Raw genomic sequence first — 24,735 nt, forward strand, 5'->3', positions numbered from 1 at the left:
ATTATTGTATTCGTCATTTCTCTTTGCTTTATATCCATGCTCCTTACTTGCTATATTGTCATGGGCAATGTCTGATTCAATTCTAAATAAATGAAAATGAGAAATGGCTTATTTCAGCTGAGTGATTAATACCACTCGCTGCAGCATTTCACACAGCCGCATTGTCTCTAATTACGCAGAGGTACAAATAGGCATCAATTGAGTTGGAGCAATCAGTGGCAATGGGGTCACAGTGCTTGTCTGGAGTGCCACCGTGGTGTCTAATTGCATACAGCGGTACATTGTATATGATGAGCTACTTGAGTATATTTAGATCAGCTCCCTTAAGTGATTTTTGCAGTGGCAATCCATATCCGAGAGAGAGAAATAATTACACGGAATATACAATTACTCGCAAACTCCTATTTTAAAATTAAAATGCACAATATTGACTTCACTGAAGTTTTGACCGCACAAGGGTTTTTTTGTTTTTTTTAAACACTTTATAGGTCAACATTCAGTGTTCAGTTTTTCTTTTTCATGTTAATGTTGTAGATTTATCTGGAATCAGGACAGGTTACATTGGGCTGGTTACAAGAACAAACCAAATTTCCTTCTGGTCTTGTGGCTTCCCCCTCCTCTGGTGCAGCTGGGAGGAGATGTTCAGAAGCTTTTCTGGTTTTGATTAATCATAGCTTCCTGCGTCATCTGAAAGGCCTGGTTTGCACATAGCACTAACCCATGGCTTATTAAACCATTGCATGGTGTTATGTTTGAACCCAGGCTAGCAGCTCAACCATGGTTTATTAGCTGTGGTTAAAGGTCTCTTACCAAGGTTTGTAGTTGGGTTATAAGGCTTAGCTAGTGTTAAGCGTAGCCTACCGTTATGTGTGAACTGGACCTCCTGCTTAACCCTGGTTAAGGAGCTGTCACCACCCACAAGCTACAGAGCCATGCAGCAGCAGAGCCAGTCCGACACTCCTAACACTGCGCCCACACCCTGCTGGGCTCCCTGCAGCCTTGTCTCTCCCTGCCCCACCCCGGTAACTGGCAGTGATGCATGGTGTTGGGATGTCAGGAATGCACCACAGGACCACCTGCACAGCCTCACTAGCCACTACTGGAGCCATGAGTGAGGAACAGCCAAAAATTCAAACCATTCTCAAGGCTTGGCTGCTCTTGCTAATGCATTTAACTATTATTTGACGTAATAAAACAAGGTTTATGTCATGGGTGGGGAACTTCTTTAGCCCGGGGGCCAGATGTTTATCTTCCCCCCCCCCACGGGCCAACTGTGACATCAAGTGACTGATAGGTGGGCACGCCTGCCCAGCTGTCAAATTTGACCTGTATGGGGGGGGAGGGGTCTGCTTCACCAGTGCGTTCTCCACATGGTTTAGCATTGCATCCAAATGCAGCCATTTAGGACTTCACATTAATAAAATAATGTGGGATAGTTTCAGCAGCTCACCGCTGGGACAGATCTTTCCCCTGAGGGAGTTTGTCTGGCCCTGTTGCCAATCCAGTGAAAAAAGGAAGTTGTAGCATTAGGACTACCTTGCAGGGCATTTGGGGGAGATCTCACTTATGGTCTTCTAGTTGTTCTACCACCCTACTTTCTTCCTAGGGTGGCCATCCAGCAAAATCACTTGCAGACCAATCAGTCATATAGGACATGTTAATCTGTGGTAATCTTTTTTTTTTTTAAAGATGTATTTTCCTTTTTTTCCCCTTCCAGTTTTAAGAAATGAGATGTGGCAGAATATTATGTGGAAAGAGGTAAGAACTATTCTGAAGATTTTATAGGAATTATTGCAGTCTTAGCTTGCAATCCTGAACACGCTTACCTGGGAGTAAGCCCCATTGAACTCAATGGGACTCACTACTAAGAAATGTGTAGGATTGTGCTGTTATTGTGTAAAGTGTGAATCCACTCTCAGTTGTCAGTGGCTCTGAAGCAACTCCATCATTAGTGAGATTGTCCCTCAAGGCTGAAAAAAACAGGAAACGGAGACGGCAGAGTCAGTCGTGCAACTACCTACTGGTGGTGTCTGCTCTGTGTCCCTTCTCTTTTTCTCCCCATCTTGCTTCATCTTTGTCTTTGAGTCCCTGGACGCAGTCCTTTTCCCTCCTCCATTCTGATGTCATTGCATTAATGTCCACCTTACCACTTCTACTCATGACTCCTTGCTGGCTGACAAGGAGCAAAGACCCCCAGATCGTGTCATTGCAGTGAACAGGTCTTCAAAAGCCAGTGGAGACTGCCGGGTTTGATGTTAGTGGTGCAGTGAATTTACTCCGAGTTTTACTCTGAACATTGAAGGAGCTTTCCAAGGTGTGTTCAGCACCTCGGACAGCTACTTGGAAGTTGGACTAAAGCCTGGAGCGGATTTACTGCCCCACTGACATCGGAGCCATCAGTCTCCATTGCCAAAAGCTGTGAATGCTGATTATAACAAACCATTGTTTCCCCTTTCTCCTGGTCTGAAGGATTGACTAATTAACAGTATGAATGGACTCTCTCTGTCTTTCTCTTTCATTTTCTCTTTTATCATGCTGCTGCACTCCTGCCCCTGAACTAATAGGTGGCAGTGGGAGACATTCTGAAAGTCACCAATGGGCAGCATCTCCCAGCAGACATGATCATTTTATCTACCAGGTCAGTTATACTGAACGGGTGTGAAATGTTGCTTCTGCTAAATTGAGGTTTTAAAGAAACAATCATTGTATTGAAAGAAATTGAATAATATTGGATAGTATTCCTCTCCCGCTTCCTTGTATAGGTTCCATACTGGCACTTACAGCTTTTAGGTGTCAAAAAAACTCCTGGGACAGCACATATGTACTGTAATGTGCACTGATTGCATTTGGACAATCATATGTTGGCATATTAAGCTGAAATATGAAAACGCCTTTTGCTCATGAACATGGGCCTAATTTCTCTCTCTGCACATGAGCTGCGATTCAACCAGGAAACTGTTGGCGTGTGTGCGTTGTTGCGTGAAACAGCATACATTACGTTGGAGTTAAGTTGAGCAAGAAACTTCTTCAGAGCATTTAAATCATGTAAGAGTCTTTATTAAGACATTAAGGCTTTTCAGCAGTTCCCCCCCCCCCAGCTCTACAGCACATCTCTCTCCAAAAGCAAAAGTAAAGACAGCCTCTCAGTTCAGAGGCATGGTGCAGAAGGGCACAACTCACAGACTCTGTTAGGACTTTCCCAGTCTATCTTGATGGTTACCATAACAACGGCCTTCACTGTCCGTTCCCAGACTGGGCAAAGACATAACTCCTCTTAACTTTCAAAACTTTCAGACTTGATGGAAAACTACCAGGCCTCATGCCAACAGAAACCTCTCATTAACCATAGTTTCCTGTTTCATCTGAACTGAGAAAACTATGGTTACCAACTTTGAAACAAGCCAGAATATTAAATAGCGTTTGCAGTTTGATTAATATCCTAAAGAATTGCACATTTTTCAGTTCATCCTGTTAAGTAAGAGTGAGCAGCCATCTTCTATTCCACGTTCCATAAAATCTTTTTTTCTTCCATTACACATTGACACAAATATCCGAAGCCTAATTCCTGTTCATACCACTATAAGTAATGTGTGAATGGAGAAAGCAGCGGCTGAGAAGATGATGCCATTCCTTCTCATTGCATCAATTAATCCTCAGGGTGGATTCTGCTGTAGGGGAATGACCCCCATAATTTGTTTTGCTTCTGTGGTTTCTCCATATAGATGTTACAAGAACAGTGTTGACTAGAACTGAGTTATGTCAGACTCTGGTCTAATGTCCCTTAATGCTCTTTATGCTGACCATTTCTGCATTATATAATTATTATTGTTAATCGCCTTCCGCACATGTCTCAAGTTGATGTACAAAATACATCAAAACAGCTAAAAACATTTAAAAACAACACAAAAAATTACAGTTGACAGATTTAAAAACAATACACAGTAAACACCTGTGGCAGAGACTGATTCACCCAGCTGTGAAAACTTGTCAGAACAAAAACTTCTTCATTTGTTTCCAGAAAGTGCAGAGAGTTGGCACCTGTCATTATCTTGACAGGAATGCTGTTCTGCAGAACGGGGCAGCCACACTAAACGTTACTGTGGAGCAGGCTTCTGATATCTTTGGAACTTGAAGGACAAGCTGTCCTGCAGACCACAGTGGATATATAAGGGATGAGGTGGCCTCTCAAGTAACCTGATCCTGAGCTGTATAGGACCTTATATGTTAGTACCTTGTATTTGGCCCAGTAGTGGACTGGCAGCCAGTGTGAATCCCGCAAGCAAGCTGTCATATGCTGGCGGTAGTTTGCCCCCATAAGCAGCCTAGCTGCCATGTTCTGCACCAGCTGCAGCTTCCAGACCAACCTCAAGGGTAGCCCCACATAGAGCACATTGCAGTAATCCCAAAGCATGGGATTGCTTTGGAAACATCAGTGATACAAGATTTTTGTCTTTTTTTTAAAAAAAAAAGAAGGCCTCAGTTGACCAGAGTCTGCATGCTGTGAAGTTGGTGTGTTTCCAAATTTTGTATAAAGTGTGCTTTGCATATATATTTTTTAAACTGCGGGCATATTAAAGATTTAAATCCTAATGGTAGAGTTACAAATACAAATCCAATTAATAGGTTGGGGGAAATCAATGGTTGAATGATTGTTTTGGAGATCCAGTGTGCATTTGTTCTTACTGATTTATTTTGTAGGCATCTTTCTTTGCAGAAGTTGCTTCTAAAACACCCTGTAAATGATATATAACATGTTATTGTGCTGTTTTACAGTGAACCTCAGGCTATGTGCTATATTGAAACATCAAATCTTGATGGGGAGACTAACCTTAAAATACGACAGGTAAAATGATTATTTTTTTCTTTGGATTTTTGAAAAGTCAACGAAATGACAACTAGGAACAGCAGAACAGTTAGCTGGAATAATAGATTTGCAGCTGTACGTCTGAATATTGGTTATTCATTAAAGCAGGAGCATAAACATGTACTAGTTGCTCAATTTAGCACAGCAGCAACACCCATGAAATTATGAGAGGTATGGGGAGGCATGCTTCTCCAGGGTTGTAGCCACAAGCTTAGGAACAGATGAAGTTGCCTTATATCAACTCAGACTGTGGTCCATCTAGCCCAGTATTGTTTACATCAGGAATAGGGAACCTGTGGCCCTCCAGATGCTGTTGGACTACATCTCCCATTGTCCTTGACCATTGGCCATACCAGCTGAGGCTGATAGGAGTTGGAGTCCATTAGTGGCTGGATCACCACAGGTTCCCTGGCCTGGTCTACAGTGATGGGCAGTGACTCTTTAGGGTCTCTGACAGAAGTGTCTCTCATTATCTGCTACCTGGTTCTTTTAATTGGAGAGAAATGTAAGACCTTCTTTATGTAAAGCATTGGCTCTATCACTGTGCTGTGGCTTTAGGAGGCTACAGTATGGTTTAGAATGTGCCTCTCCCTTGGCAGTGGAGAAAATGCTGTTTGTAGCAACTTTCAAGTGGGTTGTCAGAAATCCATTTGTGGGAGGACTAACCACTATTTAGGATGAATTAGCAGAGGATTTTAAGGATGTAACACCCTGCCGGATCAGGCCACTGACCCATCTAATCCAGAATCCTGTTCTCACAATGGCCAGCCAGATGCCCGTGGGAAGCCAGCAAGCAGGATCTGAGTGCAAGAGCACACTCCCCTCCTGTAGTTTCCAGCAACTGGCATTCGTAAACATACTGCCTCCGACTACAGAAGCAGAGCACATGGCTAGTAGCCACTGATAGTCTTATCCTCCACGAATTTGTCTAATCCTCTTTTAAAGCCATGCAGGTTTACATGCTTGCCATAAAGATACACCCTAATTTATATCTGTGCCCTCCAGATGTTGCGGGACTCCCAGCTCCCTTCAGCTCCAGCCATCATGGCCCAATGGCCAGGGCTGGTGGAAGCTGAAGTCAAACAGCAACTGGAGCCTACCGTATTGCCTACTCCTGTGCTAATCCATCCACAGATAATAGATTATTTGATGACTGTACCTGTGGATTGGTTCCTTACAGGGCTTGACACAGACTGCTGGTCTCCAGTCAAGAGAAGACGTGATGAAAGTATCTGGGAGGATAGAGTGTGAAGGGCCCAACCGTCACCTCTATGACTTCACCGGGAACCTGCGCTTAGATGGCCAAAGGTATTCATTTGATAGAAGAATAACTATTATTTTATTACAATTCCCCCCCGCCCCATGTCTGCCTAAACTGAGGTCCAGAATTCTGGGCCTAACTCATAAATTGTTTCCCTCCCCTGTGTGTGGCAACACAGTTTTAAGGGAGGTGGGTGGTGCTGCTTGTATGAGGGGATGGCTTCCAGAGAGACCCCAGATCATAGGGATGGGCAAATCTGTCAGTTTTGATTCTCTCCGTTTCTCAATTTTCTAATCTTAAATTCAGTTCTACACATTTCCACCTGTTTGTGAATTCTTTTTTTTTAAGCCCTCATGAAAGCTATATATCGATATTTAACTTTCAAGCCTTTTCTTCTTTCTCCTCAGTCCTGTTCCAATTGGGCCTGACCAGATCTTACTAAGAGGCGCACAGATAAGGAACACTCAGTGGGTTTTAGGAATAGTTGTCTACACAGGACATGACACGAAACTTATGCAGGTAAAGTAGCTTTTTATCCAAAATAAACTGCCATTGTTTCTGTTCATGGACGATAAGGCTATCAGTGGCTACTAGCCATGTTGGCTGTGCTCTGCCACCATAGTTGGAGGAAGTATGCTTCTGAATACCAGTTGCTGGAAACTGCAGAAAGGGAGAGTGCTCTTGTGCTCATGTCTGCCTCATGGGCTTCCCGTAGGCATCTGGTTGGCTATTGTGAGAACAAGATGCTGGACTAGATGAGCCAGTGGCTTGATCCAGCAGACTCTTCCTATGTTGTTGTTGTTGTTGTTAATTAGATTGATATCCCGCCCTTCCTCTCAGTAGGAGCCCAGGGCGGCTATAAGACCAGCATTTCTATTCGGTTGTAGCCAGTTTTTCAACTGTTCTACAGCTGTGACCTTTTAATGGTGGTGAGCTATGCAGAAATTAGCAGTTGAAGAAATTCGGAGCATGGAGATAAACGTTGTCACCAGCTAATTAATATAAATCAAGCTGCTGCTAAAAGTGCACCAGAGAAGCCACCAGCTGTAAAGCTGGTAACCTTAATAAAAAGGGGGAAAAAATCAAACACACATAGAATCATAGAGTTGGAAGGGGCTGTGCAGGTCAATGTATCCAACCCTGTACTTGATGCAAAATGTCCAGAGTTAGAGTGCATCCAACAGATGGCTGTCCAACCTCTGCTTGAAGACCTCTAGTGAAGAGGAACCACCACGCCTTTAGATAATAGGTTCTATTATTAAACTGCTCTTACCATTATTGATCTTTTTCTAATGGCAGCCTTTCCCCAAGGCTACTTAAGACCTGTCTGCCCTAAGGGAAGCAAGAACTGAGGAAGCCCAGGTCAAGGTGCTGAAGTGGGCCCAATAATATTTTGTACCATTTGTTTATTCTATTCGACTGCTCACTGGGACAGATTATTGCCATCATGTCATGCTGCTGCTGAAAGAATTTGCACTGGCTGCAAATTAGACAGTGATGGCTGGTGGCTCCAGCTCAGAGGGGCAATGGAATCTGCTGCAAGTTTTAGTCTGAACTTTCAAGGTGCTAGCCAAAGTGCTGAACCTCTGATTTTAGCACCCTGGACAGCTGCTTGAAATTCTGGACTAAAACCCAGAACAGATTCCACTGACGTAGAGCCACCAGCCACTAATGAAATTAAATGCCAGCCTAAGTTCAAGGTGGTGGTGCACAGAGCCCTGTATGTAAATTCTTCTCACTCCTTATATACCCACCCAATCATTGTGCTCTCAGGAGAGGCCCTCCCAGGTAGGACTGGGGAAAGTTTCTTCCTGAAACCCTGGAGGGCTGCTGCCAGTCAGTGCAGACAATACTGAGCTAGATGGGCCAATGGTCTGACTTGGTATAAGACAGATTCCTACATTCCTGTGACTCTTATTGTGAGCTCAGTGATTGATTTCACTTACGTGGCTCTTCCTTTCCAGAATTCAACCAAAGCTCCCCTGAAGAGATCAAATGTGGAAAAAGTGACCAATATGCAGATTCTCATTTTGTTTTGCATCCTGCTCGTCATGGCTCTAGTGAGTTCTGTGGGTGCCTTACTATGGAACAGAAGACATGGAGAAGACATTTGGTACTTTGGCTCAAACGGTAGGTAAGATCAGGATGTGTCTGTGTGTGTGTGGGGAGAGAGAGAGAAAGATCCTGTTTTTCTAGGATCAAACAACTTTTAAGAGAACAATTAAGGCTCTTGCAAATTTATGTATGCCCTGAAAAGCATGGAATCAGTAAGCAGAGGCACCCATCTTAACTTCCACACCATTTAGGCATTAGGACATGTTCAGTCTGTGGTCTCTCCCATTATGTTCACAGACTGCCAGGCTCTCCCTTGGTCTTTTCAGCCCGAAAGAAGTAGCTGTGTGTCAGTGCCAAGTCAAAGCACCTGCCCTTATTGTCTCAGCTGCTTACAGAGATCATTTTGCACTGTTACGTATGCAAGGACAAGGTTGTGCTTATCTTCCCTTATCAGATTTAGTTGGAACCTACATACAAAAGGCTGAGAAAACAATAGACATGTAGCTAGGCAAAAATGGTGGTGTGGGGGCAGGGCGGAAAGCATTTGTGTTTCAATGCCAATGATCCAGAAATTGTTTGGGCCAGTACAGGGCACCATTCCAGGTGCCAGCAGGTGAAGATGGGAGAGAGGAGGCTTCCGTGGTGTGGGCAGGATCATTGTGAGATTAGCTGGTGCAAAACAGGGGTAACTGAAATTATAATGAGGGTGTGTGTTTTGGCCTTAGATGTATTCAGGGTCACATTGCAAAAAAATAAAGGTGTGTATGTCAAGAGGCTATCTTGTTGGGATTACTTCTTTATAGTACATCACATCCAGAAACCCGGAGCAGCTGGCAGGGCAGGAAGCATTCAGTGTCCACTCCATGCTGAGCGGTGACACAGGCCCAACTGCACTATACATTTAAAGCACTATTATATCACTTTAAATGGTCATGGCGTCCCCCTAAGAATCCTGGGAACTGTCATTGAGGGTGCTGAGAGCTGTTCGCTACAATTTCCAGAGTGGTTTCACAGTCAATCCCTCTTCCCAAGGAACTCTGGGAATTGGAGCCCTGTGAGGGGAATAGGGGTCTCCCAACAACCCTCAGCACCCTTAACTATAGTTCCCAGGATTCTTTGGGGGAAGCCATGGCTGTTTAAAGTGGTATAATAGTGCTTTAAAAGTATAGTGCAGATGGGGCTTGAAAGTGATCCTGTGGCCTTATCAGTGGAAGCAGCTGCGGTGAGGAACTACTCGTGCTGCACAGTTCAGCTGCGTTGTGGATAAATGGCCAACAGCACCCTAACATTGAGAAGGAACCAGTGATGTCAATGACCCATGCCTGGTGCTACTGGTGATTCGCCAAGAGTGCTTTGCGTGCTGTCTCCTGCCTCAAACACACACGTGCTGGTCTCTGTTCAGCAGCATTCCTTTACTGCTTGCCACCTCACCCCTTACCATTTGCTGCTGCTAAAACAGAGGTGGGGAACTTCATGCCTAGGGGCCTCTCTCTCTACCCCTTGGAACTCTCCACAGGCCACTCCCACTCTCCACAGGCCACACCTCTCACTGGCCCTTCATATTGGCTAAAATGTGGATGTAGGATAGATCTTGTCTGGATGAAAGATAGTGTGTGTGTGTGTGTGTGTGTGTTGAAACTAGCCTACTGTACAAGGTAAAAGTTAACATTAGTTGTTCCACTCACTTTGCCTTCCACTGGCATGTGGCTCTCAGGAGGCTGCCTAGAAGGCAGTGTGGCCCTTGGGTTGAAAAAGGTTCCTGAGCCCTGTGCTAAAGATATAGTTGTGTGTGCATGTGCATTCACTCCCTCCTCCTTTGCTGAATGGTGCCTGTGAGCTTCTGTATTGGGACTTGCTCAGCACCACTCCAATTCACTGCAGTGGCGATAAGGAGGCTTAAGTGCAAAAGTGTGGACTCCATCAGTGGTTTGTGGGTTGTTCTGACTATGTTTCACAGTAAGCTAAAATGTGTGTGTCAGGTTCTTAAAATGCATTCCGGATGCTATCTCATGATGCAGATGTTTACGGGAAAACCCCCCCACCAAAACCTCCAGCCCTAGCAATAAATGCATTCCTTTTAAATAGTGAGACAGATGTCTTACTGGCAGTGATAGTCCTTTTGAGTTGTTTTCTCAGCTGTCATCTGTTGTTTCTGATACTCTGCCCTTTGGGTGGCCATACTGAAAAGAGTGACTTAATCTCTTGGAGGAGGGCAGTGGCAGCAGCTCTCACAAAAAGACTTGTTGGGCTCTAGAGGTGTTCCTTGTTGGACTGGCTTTGTCTGTGTGTGGCTTCTGGGCAGAAGGCTGTTTCTCCTAATGGTGCCTGGCCGCTAATTCTGCCAGAAAAATAGATCTGCCGGAATTAGAACAAAACAAATGGTGATGAGGAGAATAAGCAGGAAGGTACATTTCCTCAGTACAGGAGCCTAAGCCAAGATCTTTAGAGGAGGCAGCACTGAAGGATGTGGTGAGAAGATTAAATGGAAGCAGTTTTTGGATGGAACAATGGGTTCCCAACTCCAGATTTGCCTTGGAACAATAATGCACTATTATTATTATTATTATTATTATTATTATTATTATTATTATTATTATTATTATTAGGTAGTATTCAATGCTAGTCCTACTCAGTGTAGAACCATTGAAGCTAATAGACATAACTAACTTAGGTAGGTTCATTAATTTCAGTGGGTCTACTCTGAGTAGGACTTAGTCGAATACAACCCTAAATTTATAGCCTGCCCTTCCTCCCAAAAGAGCCCAAACAACAAACAAAACAATAAAAGAAACCTTTTTCAAAACAATGTAGAGGCAGCATCTGCAGGGCAGAATCAATGGCAGGGAAAGGTGCCTTTTTGGCTTTTTCTCCTGCAACTCCCCCTCCTTTCTTCTCCTTCTCAGCCAGCTCTGATACTGGAAACAGGCATTCTTAGTGAAAAGGTTGTGAGGGGGAATTGCAAGTGGAAGGGCCATAGCTCAGTGGCAGAGCATCTGTTTTGCATGCAGCAGATCTCAGGTTCAGTCCCCAGTATCTCCAGGTAGGCCTGGGAGAGACCCGTTGTTGGAAATCCTGGAGAGCCACTGTCAGTCAGTGTAGACAACACTGAGCTGGATGGACCAATGGTCTGTCTCAGTACAAGGAAGCATTTCCCCCTCCCATTTATCCATAGCACATCCCCACATCCCCACATTGCTGTTAAGCAGGAAATGCAGATGTGGGAATAGAAACAGGCATTTGGGTAATGTACAGTTCCACCCTATTTTTGCCTAATGGTACAGACTGTAATTTGTAGTTGCTGTTCTCTTCCTGTATGTATTTGTGGAAAACGGGGCTAACTATCTTTTGGGACTTGTCTGCACAATGCTTGAAGTGGTGTCCGCCTCCCTGTATTTTGTCAACATGAACAAGGGTGAGTCTGAGGGAGCACTGAATCAGAAGCAAAGGAAAACTGCTTGGGGTGCTTCTGCCTTAGCCGTTGTCATGAGTTAGCTGGCTATTTTGTGTAGCTGTGAAGTTCACCACAGTTCACAACAGTTTCCCTGGTTGCAAATGTACCCACAGGCCCAAAAAGGTTGGGGACCCCTACCTTAAAGCAAAACCTGATTATTTTTATTTATTGAAAAATGTATACCCTGCTTTTTAAGGAACTTCCTCTACAAAGCAGCTTGCAATCTCCAATAAAAACCAACTCTACCTGACAATAAAATATAAAAATACAGTGGGTGGTATCCACTAGCACAAAGATTTCCTCTTGCTCAAAGGAGTTTCTCCCTCTCCTCTTCCTGTGTGCCCCTGTGCTATCCCCAGATCTGATCTGGAGGATTGAGGGAGCCCCCCAAAATTAGATTTGGGGGGTGCACAGGGAGGAGAGAGAGAAAAAGTTCCTTTGCTCGGCCAAAAGTCCTTGTGTTAACAGAAGCCCTTTGTTGGACACTGCCCAGTACAACTAAACAGTAAATTAGCATAAAAAGTGGAGTACAGAAATAGAATTCAAAACACAATACAGATAAAAACTGTGTAAAAACATAAAAACGAACAAGAATTAAAAACTGCAAAAATAAATTATAGTCTGGGATTTGACAAACAAATTATCCACAATGGCCAGTAGATGCTTTTTTATGGGAGCAAATTGTTAGAAGATGGCTTCTTGATACAGTGAACTAACTCCTTGGAATGTTTGGAATTTATTTTAATTTTCTTACATTTATGCCCCTGCCTTTCTTTCATTAAGAAACCCCATACACCCAGGTGGTCTCTCATCCATGCACTGACCAGACCAAGACCTCCTTAGCTTCAGCAAAGTGGTGGCCTCATGTGCCTTCAGACCATATCCTGGGAATGAAGAATCCACTGGAGTTTGGAGAAGTGTGTTTGCATGACAGAGAAGTAACAAAAGAAGCAGTTTTGATGCCACACAGGAACCCCATTCATACATTTATTTGCATTATTTATTGTTTGTTTATTTATTAAATTTATATCCTGCCCATCCTACCAGTAGGAGCCCAGGGCAGCAAACAAAAACACTAAAAACACTCTAAAACATCATCAAAACAGGCTTTAAAATATATTAAAACAAAACATATTTAAAAATATATTTTTAAAAAAGCTTTCAAAACATCTTTAAAAGCAGTTCCAACACATACAGACGGGGATAAGGTCTCTACTTAAAAGGTTTGTTAAAAGAGGAAGGTCTTCAGTAGGCACTAAAAAGATAACAGAGATGACACCTGCTAATATTTAACGGGAGGTAATTCCAAAGAGTAGGTGCCACTACACTAAAGGTCCGCTTCCTATGTTGTGCGGAACAGACCTTCTGATAAGATGGCATCTGCAGGAGGCCCTCGTCTGCAGAGCATAGTGATTTACTGGGTATATAAAGGGTAAAACAGTCTATCAGGTATCTTGGTTACAAGCTGGATAGGGCTTTGTACACCAAAACCAGAACCTTGAACTTGGCCCAGTAGCTGATGGGCAGCCTGTGCAATTCTTTCAGCAGCTGGGTGACATGTTGGCGATACCCTGCTCCAGTGAACAGTCTCGCCACCACATTTTGCACCAGCTGCAGCTTCCAGACCAACCTCAAGGGCAACCCCACATAAAGCACATTACAGTGATCCAACCTGGAGGTTAGCAGTACATGCACAACAGTGGTCAGGCTATCCCGGTCCAGAAACGTCTGCAGCTGTCTTATCAGCTGAAGCTGGGAAAAAGCACCCCTAGCCACTGAGGCCACCTGGGCCTCTAGCGACAAGGATGGATCCAGGAGCACCCCCAGACTACAAACTTGCTCTTTCAGAGGGAGTATGACCCCATCCAAAGCAGGCAATTGACCATTTATCCGAACTCGGGAACCACCAACTAGGGATGGACTTTGCTGCCTAGTTCCAAGCCGCTTGTATTCAGGTAGTCCGTCATTTGATCCCAATCTGCCCTTTTTTGTTCCCGCTTGCTTTGGCACTTGCCGATTCAATCCACTGTGTGTGGGGTTTTTGATTCGATCTGCGGAGGGGGGGGGGTTCCACGTGTTTTTTCCCCCTATGTACATATCGGTGTGGCAGAAAACCTCGGGCTAACTTATTCGCTATTCTTGAATTAGTTTGTCAGCAGCACTGCAGCATCACCACCACTAGTATCACCTTGTATTTTTATTCACACACATGAGCACACATTGAGCACAGAGAGAGAGAGAGAGAGCAGCAATGAAAGCAGGGCAGGGGTGGGTCGTGTGGGTCAGTCTCTCCCATCATCATCATGTTTCCCGCGCAAGAGGATTGAGATTCAGAATGCTCTGAGCTGTCTTGTGTGAAATTGCAGGATGATCTGACAGTTAACATTGCTGACTTATATAGCCTAGGGCAGGGCAGGCGGCCAATATTTTTTGCATTATATTTATTTTATTTATTTATTTTATTTATTAAATTTATTAGTCGCCCATCTGGCTGGTTGTCCAGCCACTCTGGGCGACGTACAAGATAAAAAAAACAATACATTAAAACGTTAAAATTTAAAACCATAACTGTAAAAACCTAACCCACCCCAAAAGTGATAACACATTTTTTTGTAATATATAATGGACAAAAGGCTATCGCTATCACACCCTCACTGTTATGAATGCAGCAACTTTAAGGAAATTATGAACATAATTACGTAAAATAGGAGGGAAAATTCAGGGGGGAAATCTGTGCTGATTGCAGCCATGGCTAACCAGAAGAAATCAGTGCTGGTCCGAAAAGATAATGGACTGTCGAATTCAGTCAGAATCTAGTACTAAGTCCAATTTAGCGGATATTCTTCCCCATCCCTACCACCTACCCACAGCGCCTCCGTCTGCTAGGATTCAGACTCAGTTTATTGGCCCTCATCCATCCCAGTACCGAGTCTAGGCACTGGTCCAGGGCTTGCATGGCCTCTCCTGATTCAGATGTTACAGAGAAACAGAGCTGGGTATTATCAGAGTACTGCTGACACCTCACCCCAGATCTCCTGTAGGGCAGTCACCAGTAGCTGCTGACAGAGCGGAGCTAGGTGGGACAGTGTTGCTTACCTGGCTTCCCAACATGGAGGTCACTCCTGGTAATGGAGATAAGGATAAATGAGGTGGCAGGGAGATCAGCACAGTGCAGGCGCAGTGGTGGAGCCAATCCAGTGCTCCTGATGGTGGTTCCACACCACACCAAGCTCCCCATCACCTTGTCCCTCCCCATCTCCCTCTTGGTTACTGGCAGTGACCTCCATGTTGGAAAGCCAGGTCAGCGACACCACCCTACCTTGCTATGCCCCCACTGGCCACTACTGGCGCTCACATTTAGCAGCGGGAGTGGGGTGCATTTCTAGCCTTGCCCCCAACATTGCATCACTCTGCCACCCACTCCCCAATGTTGAGTGTGAAGTTCTGAAAAGGGAACCCTTCACCTCAGAAGCTGCTCACAAATAGAAGCTCCATGTCAACGAGACCCCTACACAATCGTAGACGACTTGAAGGCACCTAACAACAAGAACAAAACACAATTGGGTGTCCTGATCATGTAGAGCTCCTATATGTGAGCGCCTTCTTGTGCAGAGGCTTCCTTTTTCAAATCTCCATGCTCAGCAAGTGAAGGCTTTGGCGTAGGATTGCAACACTGGGACTGGGCCAAAAGCACAGCCCCACTCCTGTTGGTAGATATGGCACCATACATATGAGTGTAGACAAGAATAGGGTGAGAAAAAGACAGAAGCAGAATGAGAGCTCTGATACTGGAGTGCCTCTGATATAAGGGAGTTGATCTGGTGCCTGACAGGAGTACACATGGTACCACTTGGGGAATATGCTCATTTGCATATTGCAGGTCAACCTCTCCACTTCCTGTGAGGTCACTATTTATTTATTACATTTTTATTCTGCCCTCCCTCCTGGAGGAGCCCAGCTTGGCAAACATATCAACAAAACAATTTAACGAGAAAAAGAGAAGTATTCAAAAAACAGTTAAAAACATTCTGAAACCCAGTTATAGTTAAAAATGTTCTAAATTACAATTACAGTTTAAAATCATTCTTTCATCAGTGATTTTCGAGTTGCCAGGTTGACTTGGGTTGACTTCTTCCCTTTCTTTTTCTTTTTTTTTTCTGTGCATGTACCTGTCTGTTAATCCTAAACTGTCTAGTAAGCTGTTGCTCAAAAGTGTGGGTAAATATGTCTCAAGTATCTGCCACACTAGTGACTGACTCTCTCTCTCTCTGTCCATGTGACCCACAGAAGCACTCTCGGTCAATTTTGGATACAATCTGCTCACCTTCATAATCTTGTACAACAACCTCATTCCCATCAGTCTCTTGGTGACTCTGGAAGTCGTGAAGTTTACTCAGGCTCTTTTTATAAACTGGGTAAGTACCTGGAATGTAAAAGCACAGACGCAAAACAAACAAATGCTTAATAAATAAGGGTAGCATTTATTTAAGCGAAGCTATGCATGAAAATGTGAAATTTTCTGTGCTGACCACAGCTAGAACTTGGGTGGCAGTGGGTTCAGGGGAAGACTTGCTAAGCTTCCAGTATGTAAAAGAAAGTATATTTCATATGCAGAATAAATTTGTTAAATACAGGGAGACTGCATCCCTCTGTTTCTCATACTGTTCGTAGCTTATCAGGCGATTTAAACATGCAGAAATCATGCATGGTTGACTTCTTCCTATACTGTACCATTTCAGGCTACAGACGGAGGAACTACATGTAATTGTTTCATCATGTAGAAAGGTCTCTCTAGATGGAAAGTGAGCACGTCATACAGTACTGAAACCTCAGCATAAACCATTGGCAGAACAGATAAAAATAGCATATAGCATGAAGAACAATGTAGATTCAAATGTAGATTAAGGCTGCAATCCTATGTCCATTTATTGGGAGTAGGCCCATTTGAACTCAGTGGAACTTCTGAGTAGACCTATATAGGCCTGTAAGTGTCCTTTGTTTTGCTTGCTTTCAGGACATCGATATGTATTATCATGAAACAGATACACCTGCAATGGCCAGGACTTCAAACCTTAATGAGGAACTTGGCCAGGTAGGAATGTTAGAATGTGCTGCTGCCAGAGAGCGTTGTAAAAACCAGCCATTAAACTTGTCAAGTACTTTTTGTTCTGCTTTTGCAATCTGTGAACAAGGCTTGAGGTGTGCCTGGATGGAAACAAAGCTGCTTATTCCTCAGTGAATGTAGATGGAGCTTCTGGAAAGCACTATGAATTACAATGAATGCTCATTTGGTGGGGATTGTCTTTTTGACATATTAATTGTAGCACCTAGTAGATTCTTGATGGCACTAATGCCTTTTAGCCTTTGTGCCCTTTATTTATTGTTTCTTGCACCAGAGATTCCTTAAATTCAGGTGACAGAAGTAATACATTTGTATTATTACTTCTGTTTTATACTGCCGTTTCTCCCAATTGTTTAGAGCAGAACACAAGGTTCCTCCTTGCCTTTTATCTTTACAATAACCCTGTCAGGCAGCAATTGGCCCATGGTCAGCCAGTGAGCTTTGTGGCTGGTGGAGGATGGGAACTTAATTCGTTCTTCTCTGTTACTCTTGAATTGTTTTATTCCATGGATTTATTTATTTTGGTAATTGTTTAGTAACCAATTGAATATTTGATTTGCTTTGTGACATGAGATTTGAGTGGATGAAGGAGAGTGTGGGTGTTGAATAACTGTTTGGGGATTAGTTGTCTAGATTAGTTTGTGTAGCGTGATTGTGAGTGGTTTTGGTGATTTTATTATTATATGCGTTTCTTATTGTAATATGATTTTTATGATGATATATTTTAATTATGTTATTTGTCTTGTATTTTGATATTTTTTTACATGATTTGCTTTGTGGTCTTTTGTTGTTTACTTATGTGTATTGTTTAAGATTAATATTTAATTATGTTATTTAAATGTGGAAATTAATAGTGATATAAAGCAGAGTATTGCATGGTTTTGAATGTATATTTAATTAATTGAATAAAAAAAACCTTGGTCCTAATCTGATTCTCAGACAACTGTGCCATACTGACTCTCTAATTCAGGGGTAGCCAATGTGGTGCCCCCCAAATGTTGTGGACTGCAAGTCTCATTGTCCCTGACTGTCGGCTGTGCTGGCAGGGGCTGAATGGGAGCTGGAGTCCAACAATGCCTGGAGGATACCATGTTGGCTACCCCTGCTGTAATGCAGTGTTTAGAGTCAACTGTGAACGGAAGCTCTCTTCTGGGTCAAAAGGCAAGGGTTGTCCGTGCAGTGGGAGACTGCATGTTTGGCGTGAAGAAGGTCCTGGGTTCAACCCCTGACACCTCCAGCTAAAGGGTCTCCATTAGCAAAGCTGGGGAAACTCTGAGACGGGCGAGGCATTTTGCCAACAGGTGCAGGGCCAGGGTGAGGAATCTGTGAGTCTCCAGTTGTCCTTGGATTCCAGCTCCCATTAGCCCCACCCAGCATGAACAATGTTCAGGGCTAATGAGAGTTATACAGGAAAATCTGGATGGCAACAGGTTCCTACATCCTGTTAATCTTTTAATCCGTATTTTTAATTTTTGTCGTATTGTGTTTTTGTAGTGTTTTTTGTTGTTTGTTTGTATATGTTTTTATGATTTTTATTATGATATATTGTATTTTATCTTGTTTGTTCACCGCCGTGAGAGCTATTCTGCTAAGGGCGGTATATAAATTGAAATAATAAATAAATAAATAAATACATCCCTGGTGCAGGGGCTAGAACTGGGAACCTTCACCCACCCAGGCTGGCCATTAGGAAAGGAAGGGTTATAAAATGCTTCTTGGTGTGTTCCCATGTGGTCCCTGGACTCCAGGCATCAGTAAATGTTCAGTTTTGTGTCAGCGTCTTATCTACTGGAAGCCTCAACTGGTTTTGTAAATGGCATAACCACACAAATTTAACTCAGCTGAAGAACCAGCCATTTCTGTGCTAAATAGTAATATAAAAAGTAAGTCTTACTTTTAAGTATTTTTAAACAATTGTTGAGTGTTCATCTAACTTCTCCAGTCATATCTACCATCTATGGTGCAATCTTTACCCTGGCCTTTGGCACCTGAGATGTATATTTTTAGGTCCTGCCCTATTTTTTGAGATGTAATTTTAGGTTATTTTTAAACTGTTTTTAATTATGCATTTTAAAACTACTGTGACCCTCTCTGGGACATTTGGATGAAGGGTGGGCAGTAATCGAAATGAAGATGATGTTAATAATCCTATGCACACTTACCTCAGTGTAAGCCCAACTTAAACAGAGACTTATTTCTGAGTCACCATGCCAAGGAAGACGAGTTATATCTCCTTTGGTTTCCCATGGTCTTCCTGTATAATGTATATTTTCCTTTTCCTTTTATTCATTATCCTTCTTTAATACATACTATTTGACTTCCAGGTAAAATACCTGTTTTCTGATAAAACAGGCACTTTAACATGCAATATTATGAACTTTAAGAAATGCAGTATTGCTGGTGTAACATATGGGTATGTACCATTTATTTGTTAATATACACTGCAATAGCTTCATGAATCTATTTTGTTGAAGTGGCATGCTCCTTTACTTCTATTTAGAAAATTGTTATAGTTAATTTGGGGAAAGGGGAGATAAGGGTTGATATCCAAAGCAGCGCTAAGGAATGCATTACGTCATCACAAGGGTATCTGCTTGAGCAATGAGACTTCCCCCCTCTCCTCCCTCCCCCGTGCGTCCCACAAATCTGTTCTATAATTCCCCTAACCCTCTAGAACAGATTTGGGGAGGGCACAGAGGAAGGGGGGGGGGAAGTCCAGTTATGCAAGTGAAAATCCTTGCAGTGATGGGACATGTTAGTAGGATGCCACCCCAAGATTTGTTTTCCGTCTTGTGACTATAAATATGTATTCTTTAGCATGGTATATACTGATTCTGGTTTATGTCTTTGAGTGCTTGCACCTCATGTAGCCAAACTACAACACCCACATATAAGAAGGAGGCATCAACAGGCTTGGAGGAACCCCGAGGTTTGAAAGAATTATAAAAATTTTTAGAAAGGAAAGCCTAAGAGAGGGAAGAACACCCAGAACAGCCCAAGGAGGACTGTGCATGCTCAGTGGCTACAGAATGTTGACTAATTGTGGGGCTGGGGGAATGGGGCTGGGAGGGGGACTGCAAGAGAGTATCTTGAACAGGAAACCTCAACATTTTTTTGCAGACCCCCACTTGTGAACTATAGAATAAACAAAGAATCCAGATGTTATTGTAGCAGCATATAGGGAGTAGATTTGGGGAATCTTGACAGGAAGAATCTAATAGCAGGTAGCTCGGAGGGGGGACACCTGAGACCCGCATTCCCTTCTGGGCAACTTTCTGGGGGCCACATGCCAGTGGTGAGCGGAACCAGAGGCAAAAGTGGGCAGATCAACAAATGTAAATGTCACCTTAGTACAGCAGGCTGGTTTCTACCCACACACTCACATACCCCTCTCTGTCCTCTGTCCAGGCAAGCAAGAGGCGTGATAGGAACAGAGGCAGCTGCCTCATACCGAGACAGACCAATGGTCCATCCAGCTCAGTATTGTCTACACTGACTGGCAGTGGCTCTCCAGGGTTTCAGGCAGGATTCTCTCCTAGCCATATCTGGAGATGCTGGGGATTGAACCCGGGACCATCTGCATGCCAGGCAGATGCTCTGCCACTGAGCTATGTCCTTTCAGAGTTCCAGGGCACATTCTAGCCAGCCAAAAATGATTAAAGGTACAAAGTGTGTAGCCCAGGAAAAGTCCTGAGAGCCAGCTAGAGAGGCTTTGAGGGCCACGTTGCCCCTGGACTGGCGATTCCTTGCCTCTACTGTAGCTGATCCGAGAAACACAAAGTTTCCTTCCTGCCTCCCAAAAGCCTCTATTATGCTTGAAGTCGCTTGCATTTAAGGTTTCTCCACTGTTAATTCTAGGCTTGTTTACAACTTGATGCTACTTGGTTGTCTATTTGCTCTCTGGATTATGCAGTTTTATTGATGGATTTAAGGGTTCATGTTAGTGAGCTTGAGAGCACAATCCTATCCTTGTAACTAGCCTCTCATACTTTGTCATAGTTATCTGTCCTTATGGATTGCAAGGGATGTGGGAATGTCAGGGCAGCAAAAAAATGTTGCTGAAATTAATATAGCAAATTACCCAAATGGTTTCCAGCACCATCAATCATGCTTGTTGTTGCTGCTGCTGCTGCTATATGTCTTGATAACTTATATGGAAAGACGAGATGTAAACGTTGGTTTTTAAAGAAAACCTAAAGATGTGTATGCTAGACTGATAGGGAAATGAAAGAGGTTGTGACAATTGCGTAGCATTTCTGCCTTGATTAGTATGTAGAACAACAGGCAGAGGAATCAGGAGGGATCTCTATGGAGAGATTGTTGGCCCCACATTTGAAGAATCCCAGCTGTGTTTCAGCTTGAGATTTCCAGCTCAAGATAGATTCACTTGTGCTGGTCCGCTTTTTGTACGGAAGCTCCTTTGGAGCCACAGAGAAGTGTGCCGCTTTACCATTTTTGTTGTGTAATCTTTTTCTTCTGATCAGATCAGACTTTTCAATCAGTTGTGCATATTCTCTTCTTTTTTTAGTCACTTTCCAGAATTGGCAAGAGAATGTTCATCAGAAGACTTCAGGTAAAGTAGACAGTGACTGATGTTAGTCTGGAGATTGTAAGAAGGGAATTCTTCTCATTACATAACTGAATTGTGAGAGGCAAATGTCTTTTCTAGCTCTGTAGAATGGTTCAGGTGGGCAAACACCTGGCGCATTTGGCAGAGAGAGGGACTGCCACTGGTGGCTTACTGAGGTGCATTTATTATTTACTTGCTGATTTATAAACCTCTTCACAAAAGTTACTGAAGCAGTGTACAAGAAAATGAAATAAAAGTAGAGTAAATGTAATGAAACCAGTTGCACAATTGTACAATTGTCATTCTGTAAAAAGACTAGGTCACACTTCAGGGAAAGCCTTTTTAAACAAAAAAGTATTAAATAGCCATCTGAATATCAAAATGTCAGACGCTTGTCTAATTTCAGTTGCTAACTGATTCTATACTAAAAGTCTGGTCTCCAGTGCATATTAAGCACAGTTCTGGGGCACACAGTACTCTTAGCAGTGGCGCATCTGAGGAGTGCAGTTGCCAGACAGGGATATGTCATGGGCCAGGCAGTCCCTTAGGTTACCCGGTCTCAGTTTGTTAGAGCTTTCAGTGCTAAAAGCAAAACCTTGACCTTCATCTGTTAGCACATCAGCACCCAGTACAGTTCTCTCAACAGAGGTGTGATATGCTGTCAGCGAGATGTCCCAGCCAACAACCTAGCTGCTGTGTTCCGCACTAGCTGCAGCTTTTGGGTTACCCATAGGAAGTCCCACATAGAGTGTGTTGCAGTAATCCAAGCTGAACGGCAAAAGCGAGCATGCATGTTGGGGGGGGGGGAACTGAAGAAAGAACGGCACTTGGGAACAATGTGACTGCATTCTGTTTGCAATGGAGAGAGAGACAGAAGCGGCTCTCTGGGTGAGATGGAGCCACTACAGTAGCCGCCTGGCTGATAGGGTGCTGTTGCTTACCTGGAGGGAGAGGGTGAGGGATGAGATAGTGGAGAGGTCAGTGCCATGCAAATGCACTGGTAAAGCCAATTTGTGTTTCTACAGGTGCATTTGCACCATATATACCTCCCTGCCACCTCGCCCTTTCTCCTTTCCCTCCAGGTAAGCAACAGCAACCCATCTGCCAAGAAGCTAGCAGACCAGTTCTACCCCACCCAGCAAGCTGCTTCTGGATAAAGGAAATGTAATGCTGCAAAGAGTAGGCAGCCGGCATGAAGGGGAGAATAAGTCTCCTAAAGAGCCACTTTCCTGATTAAAGGCAGATAAAAATAGTTCAACTGAGGCTTGGGTTTGATCGTTGACAATGCTGTAATCCATCAAACTCCTGTCTGTTATTAATGAAACCATGCATCTTTAGGAGGTAATTTCTCATTCTTTTTTTTATTGTGCTTTTAGCCAACTTCCTCCTTCCACCAGCGAATCTTGTGAATTTGATGACCCAAGGCTGTTGCAAAATGTTGAGAGTGATCATGTAAGCCTGCTTCTTTAGTATTGTTCCACTGATGGTTCTGTCGTACTAATGCCCTTTCTCTCTGGGTGGAAGAGAAACTCAAGAAGCTGTGCCAGTCTACAAGTAGAATAGTGCCCATATGTGAACTGCTGAGTAGCGCATGGGTGTGGGTGGCTTACCTTCACAGGTACTATTTGTGAGATCTGGCTCCATGTGCATGCACTGAAATATATACAACCATGTCTACTCAGAAGCAAGTCCTATTTAATTTAGTGGGACTTACTCCTAGGGAAGTGGGTTTAGGATTGCAGCCTGAGGCAGCATAAAAGAGTATAGCTCCATATGCCACCACTGTGTGGAGGCAGCAGTTTTCACCAAGTGAAGCATTTGCATAATAATAGAGCCCAGTAATGAGTGTGATAGTAGCCCCTAAATCATGGGCGGGGAAGTTTTGCTCTTCTGGATATTGTTGGACTGCAGCTGCTATTGCCCTTGACCATTGGCCATGCTGGTTGGGGCTGATGGGAGTTGGAGTCCAACAACATCTGGAGGGCCACAAGTTAGCCACTCCTGCTGTACATTATGTGGAAGAAGTGGTTGACTGAAGTGGTTCATTTCTGGACTCGGCTACTTCATGGGCTCCCAAGATTCTTGTATAGAGGCTACTATAAGTGTGAATGAAGCTCCTATTCCTTGGTTTTTACTGAGCCTTTTTTTTGGGGGGGGAGGCGTAACCCTGAGTGCTGTTCAGCTTGATTCATGGTGACTTCTGCAGAGCTCTTTTTTTTCCTGTAGCACATGATGCCTTTATGTAAGGGGGAATAATTTGTGTGGGCCACTTGTTACAAATGAAGCATCCAAATGGCCTGAAGAGAAAAGTAAACACTTCAAGCCTGGAGACCATGGAAACAACCCTCTGCTGGAAGTATATTTCATCGAAATAAGTGGGTCTTGCTTCCAAGTAAATTTGTCTAGGGCTAGTGGAGGGGTAGCCAATGTGCTCCCCTCCAGATGAAATGTATGAGAAAATGGAAGGGCCTTCACATTTCACAACTCTTAATGAGGTGACCTGACAGGCCTGCCTAGACAGCTAGTTCTTTTTTTTTTTCAATTAATTTTTATTCAAATTTTCAAAACCAAAACAATACAAAAAGAAAAAACACAAATCAATAACTAATACAATAAAAAAAGAAAAATATATATATAAAAATATTGACTTCCGATTTGTCATAGTTCAGCTATAAATCTATAATATATAACAAGCCTGTCTCTTAATAGATTATAAAATCACCTTCCTCCAGCGGTTATCTTAATTGGTTTTAAATCTCATTAACATCATATCATTTTATTCTTCCACAAAAAGTCAAAGAGAAGTTTCCAATCCTTGAGATATATGTCCATCAATTTTTTTTCTAGATAAACATGTCAATTAATCCAACTGATCAAGTCTACTAAGTCCAGTAATTTCAAATCGCTCTTCTTCCATTATCCGTATTGGTTCCATCTTCCATCTTTACGCACCCAATAATCTTGCTGTCATAGTCATATAATAAGAGTCTGATAGGAATTTCCTTTATCACAGATATTTTCTTGCCATCAATTCCGAACGTATCAGTGAAGTATTGTTGCAAAGCCGCATCTCTGTTCCTCTTTTTTACATGATACACTAGCACATCTCTTGAAGATTTTTCCATTGACACAAAACCTGGATTAATTCTGTTAACTTTCTCCATTTCAAGTTCCATCAAATCCTTCCAGTCCAGGAATTTTTTTAAACCGATAATATCTTTATCTCCAATCTCTTCAATTCCTTCAGGGACAGCGCTGAGTTCCAAACCGTAATATTTGTCTCCAGGATCCATCACAGCCAGGAAATCCAAATCTTTTTCCATGTCCATATTTAATCCAATCTCCATAGTTTGAACCTTGCCTTTAATTTCTCTTTCATCCTTTTTTGGTTTTCCAGATCTATCTTTATTCT

At 43.2% G+C, this 24,735-nt stretch overlaps 1 protein-coding gene and 1 non-coding gene across 5 annotated transcripts in view; one reads left to right on the forward strand and one right to left on the reverse strand.

The window, feature by feature from the left end:
- ATP8A2 (ATPase phospholipid transporting 8A2) overlaps nucleotides 1-24,735 on the forward strand; it is a 564,338-nt gene that overhangs the window by 96,260 nt on the left and 443,343 nt on the right. For all 4 annotated transcript variants that reach the window (XM_061629581.1, XM_061629578.1, XM_061629580.1 and 1 more), the window contains exons 6-16: nucleotides 1,718-1,758; nucleotides 2,565-2,638; nucleotides 4,774-4,843; nucleotides 6,045-6,172; nucleotides 6,533-6,644; nucleotides 8,090-8,255; nucleotides 15,919-16,046; nucleotides 16,646-16,723; nucleotides 19,078-19,166; nucleotides 21,282-21,326; nucleotides 22,700-22,775. In XM_061629581.1, coding sequence (XP_061485565.1) covers nucleotides 1,718-1,758; nucleotides 2,565-2,638; nucleotides 4,774-4,843; nucleotides 6,045-6,172; nucleotides 6,533-6,644; nucleotides 8,090-8,255; nucleotides 15,919-16,046; nucleotides 16,646-16,723; nucleotides 19,078-19,166; nucleotides 21,282-21,326; nucleotides 22,700-22,775 — 1,007 coding nt within the window. The remainder of the gene's footprint in view (nucleotides 1-1,717; nucleotides 1,759-2,564; nucleotides 2,639-4,773; nucleotides 4,844-6,044; nucleotides 6,173-6,532; nucleotides 6,645-8,089; nucleotides 8,256-15,918; nucleotides 16,047-16,645; nucleotides 16,724-19,077; nucleotides 19,167-21,281; nucleotides 21,327-22,699; nucleotides 22,776-24,735) is intronic.
- TRNAA-GGC (transfer RNA alanine (anticodon GGC)) lies at nucleotides 20,300-20,369 on the reverse strand. Its single transcript has one exon. It is a non-coding gene; the product is annotated as a tRNA-Ala (tRNA).

Source organism: Rhineura floridana, chromosome 5, assembly GCF_030035675.1.
Source record: "Rhineura floridana isolate rRhiFlo1 chromosome 5, rRhiFlo1.hap2, whole genome shotgun sequence".
In the NCBI taxonomy this organism is placed as follows: domain Eukaryota; kingdom Metazoa; phylum Chordata; class Lepidosauria; order Squamata; family Rhineuridae; genus Rhineura; species Rhineura floridana.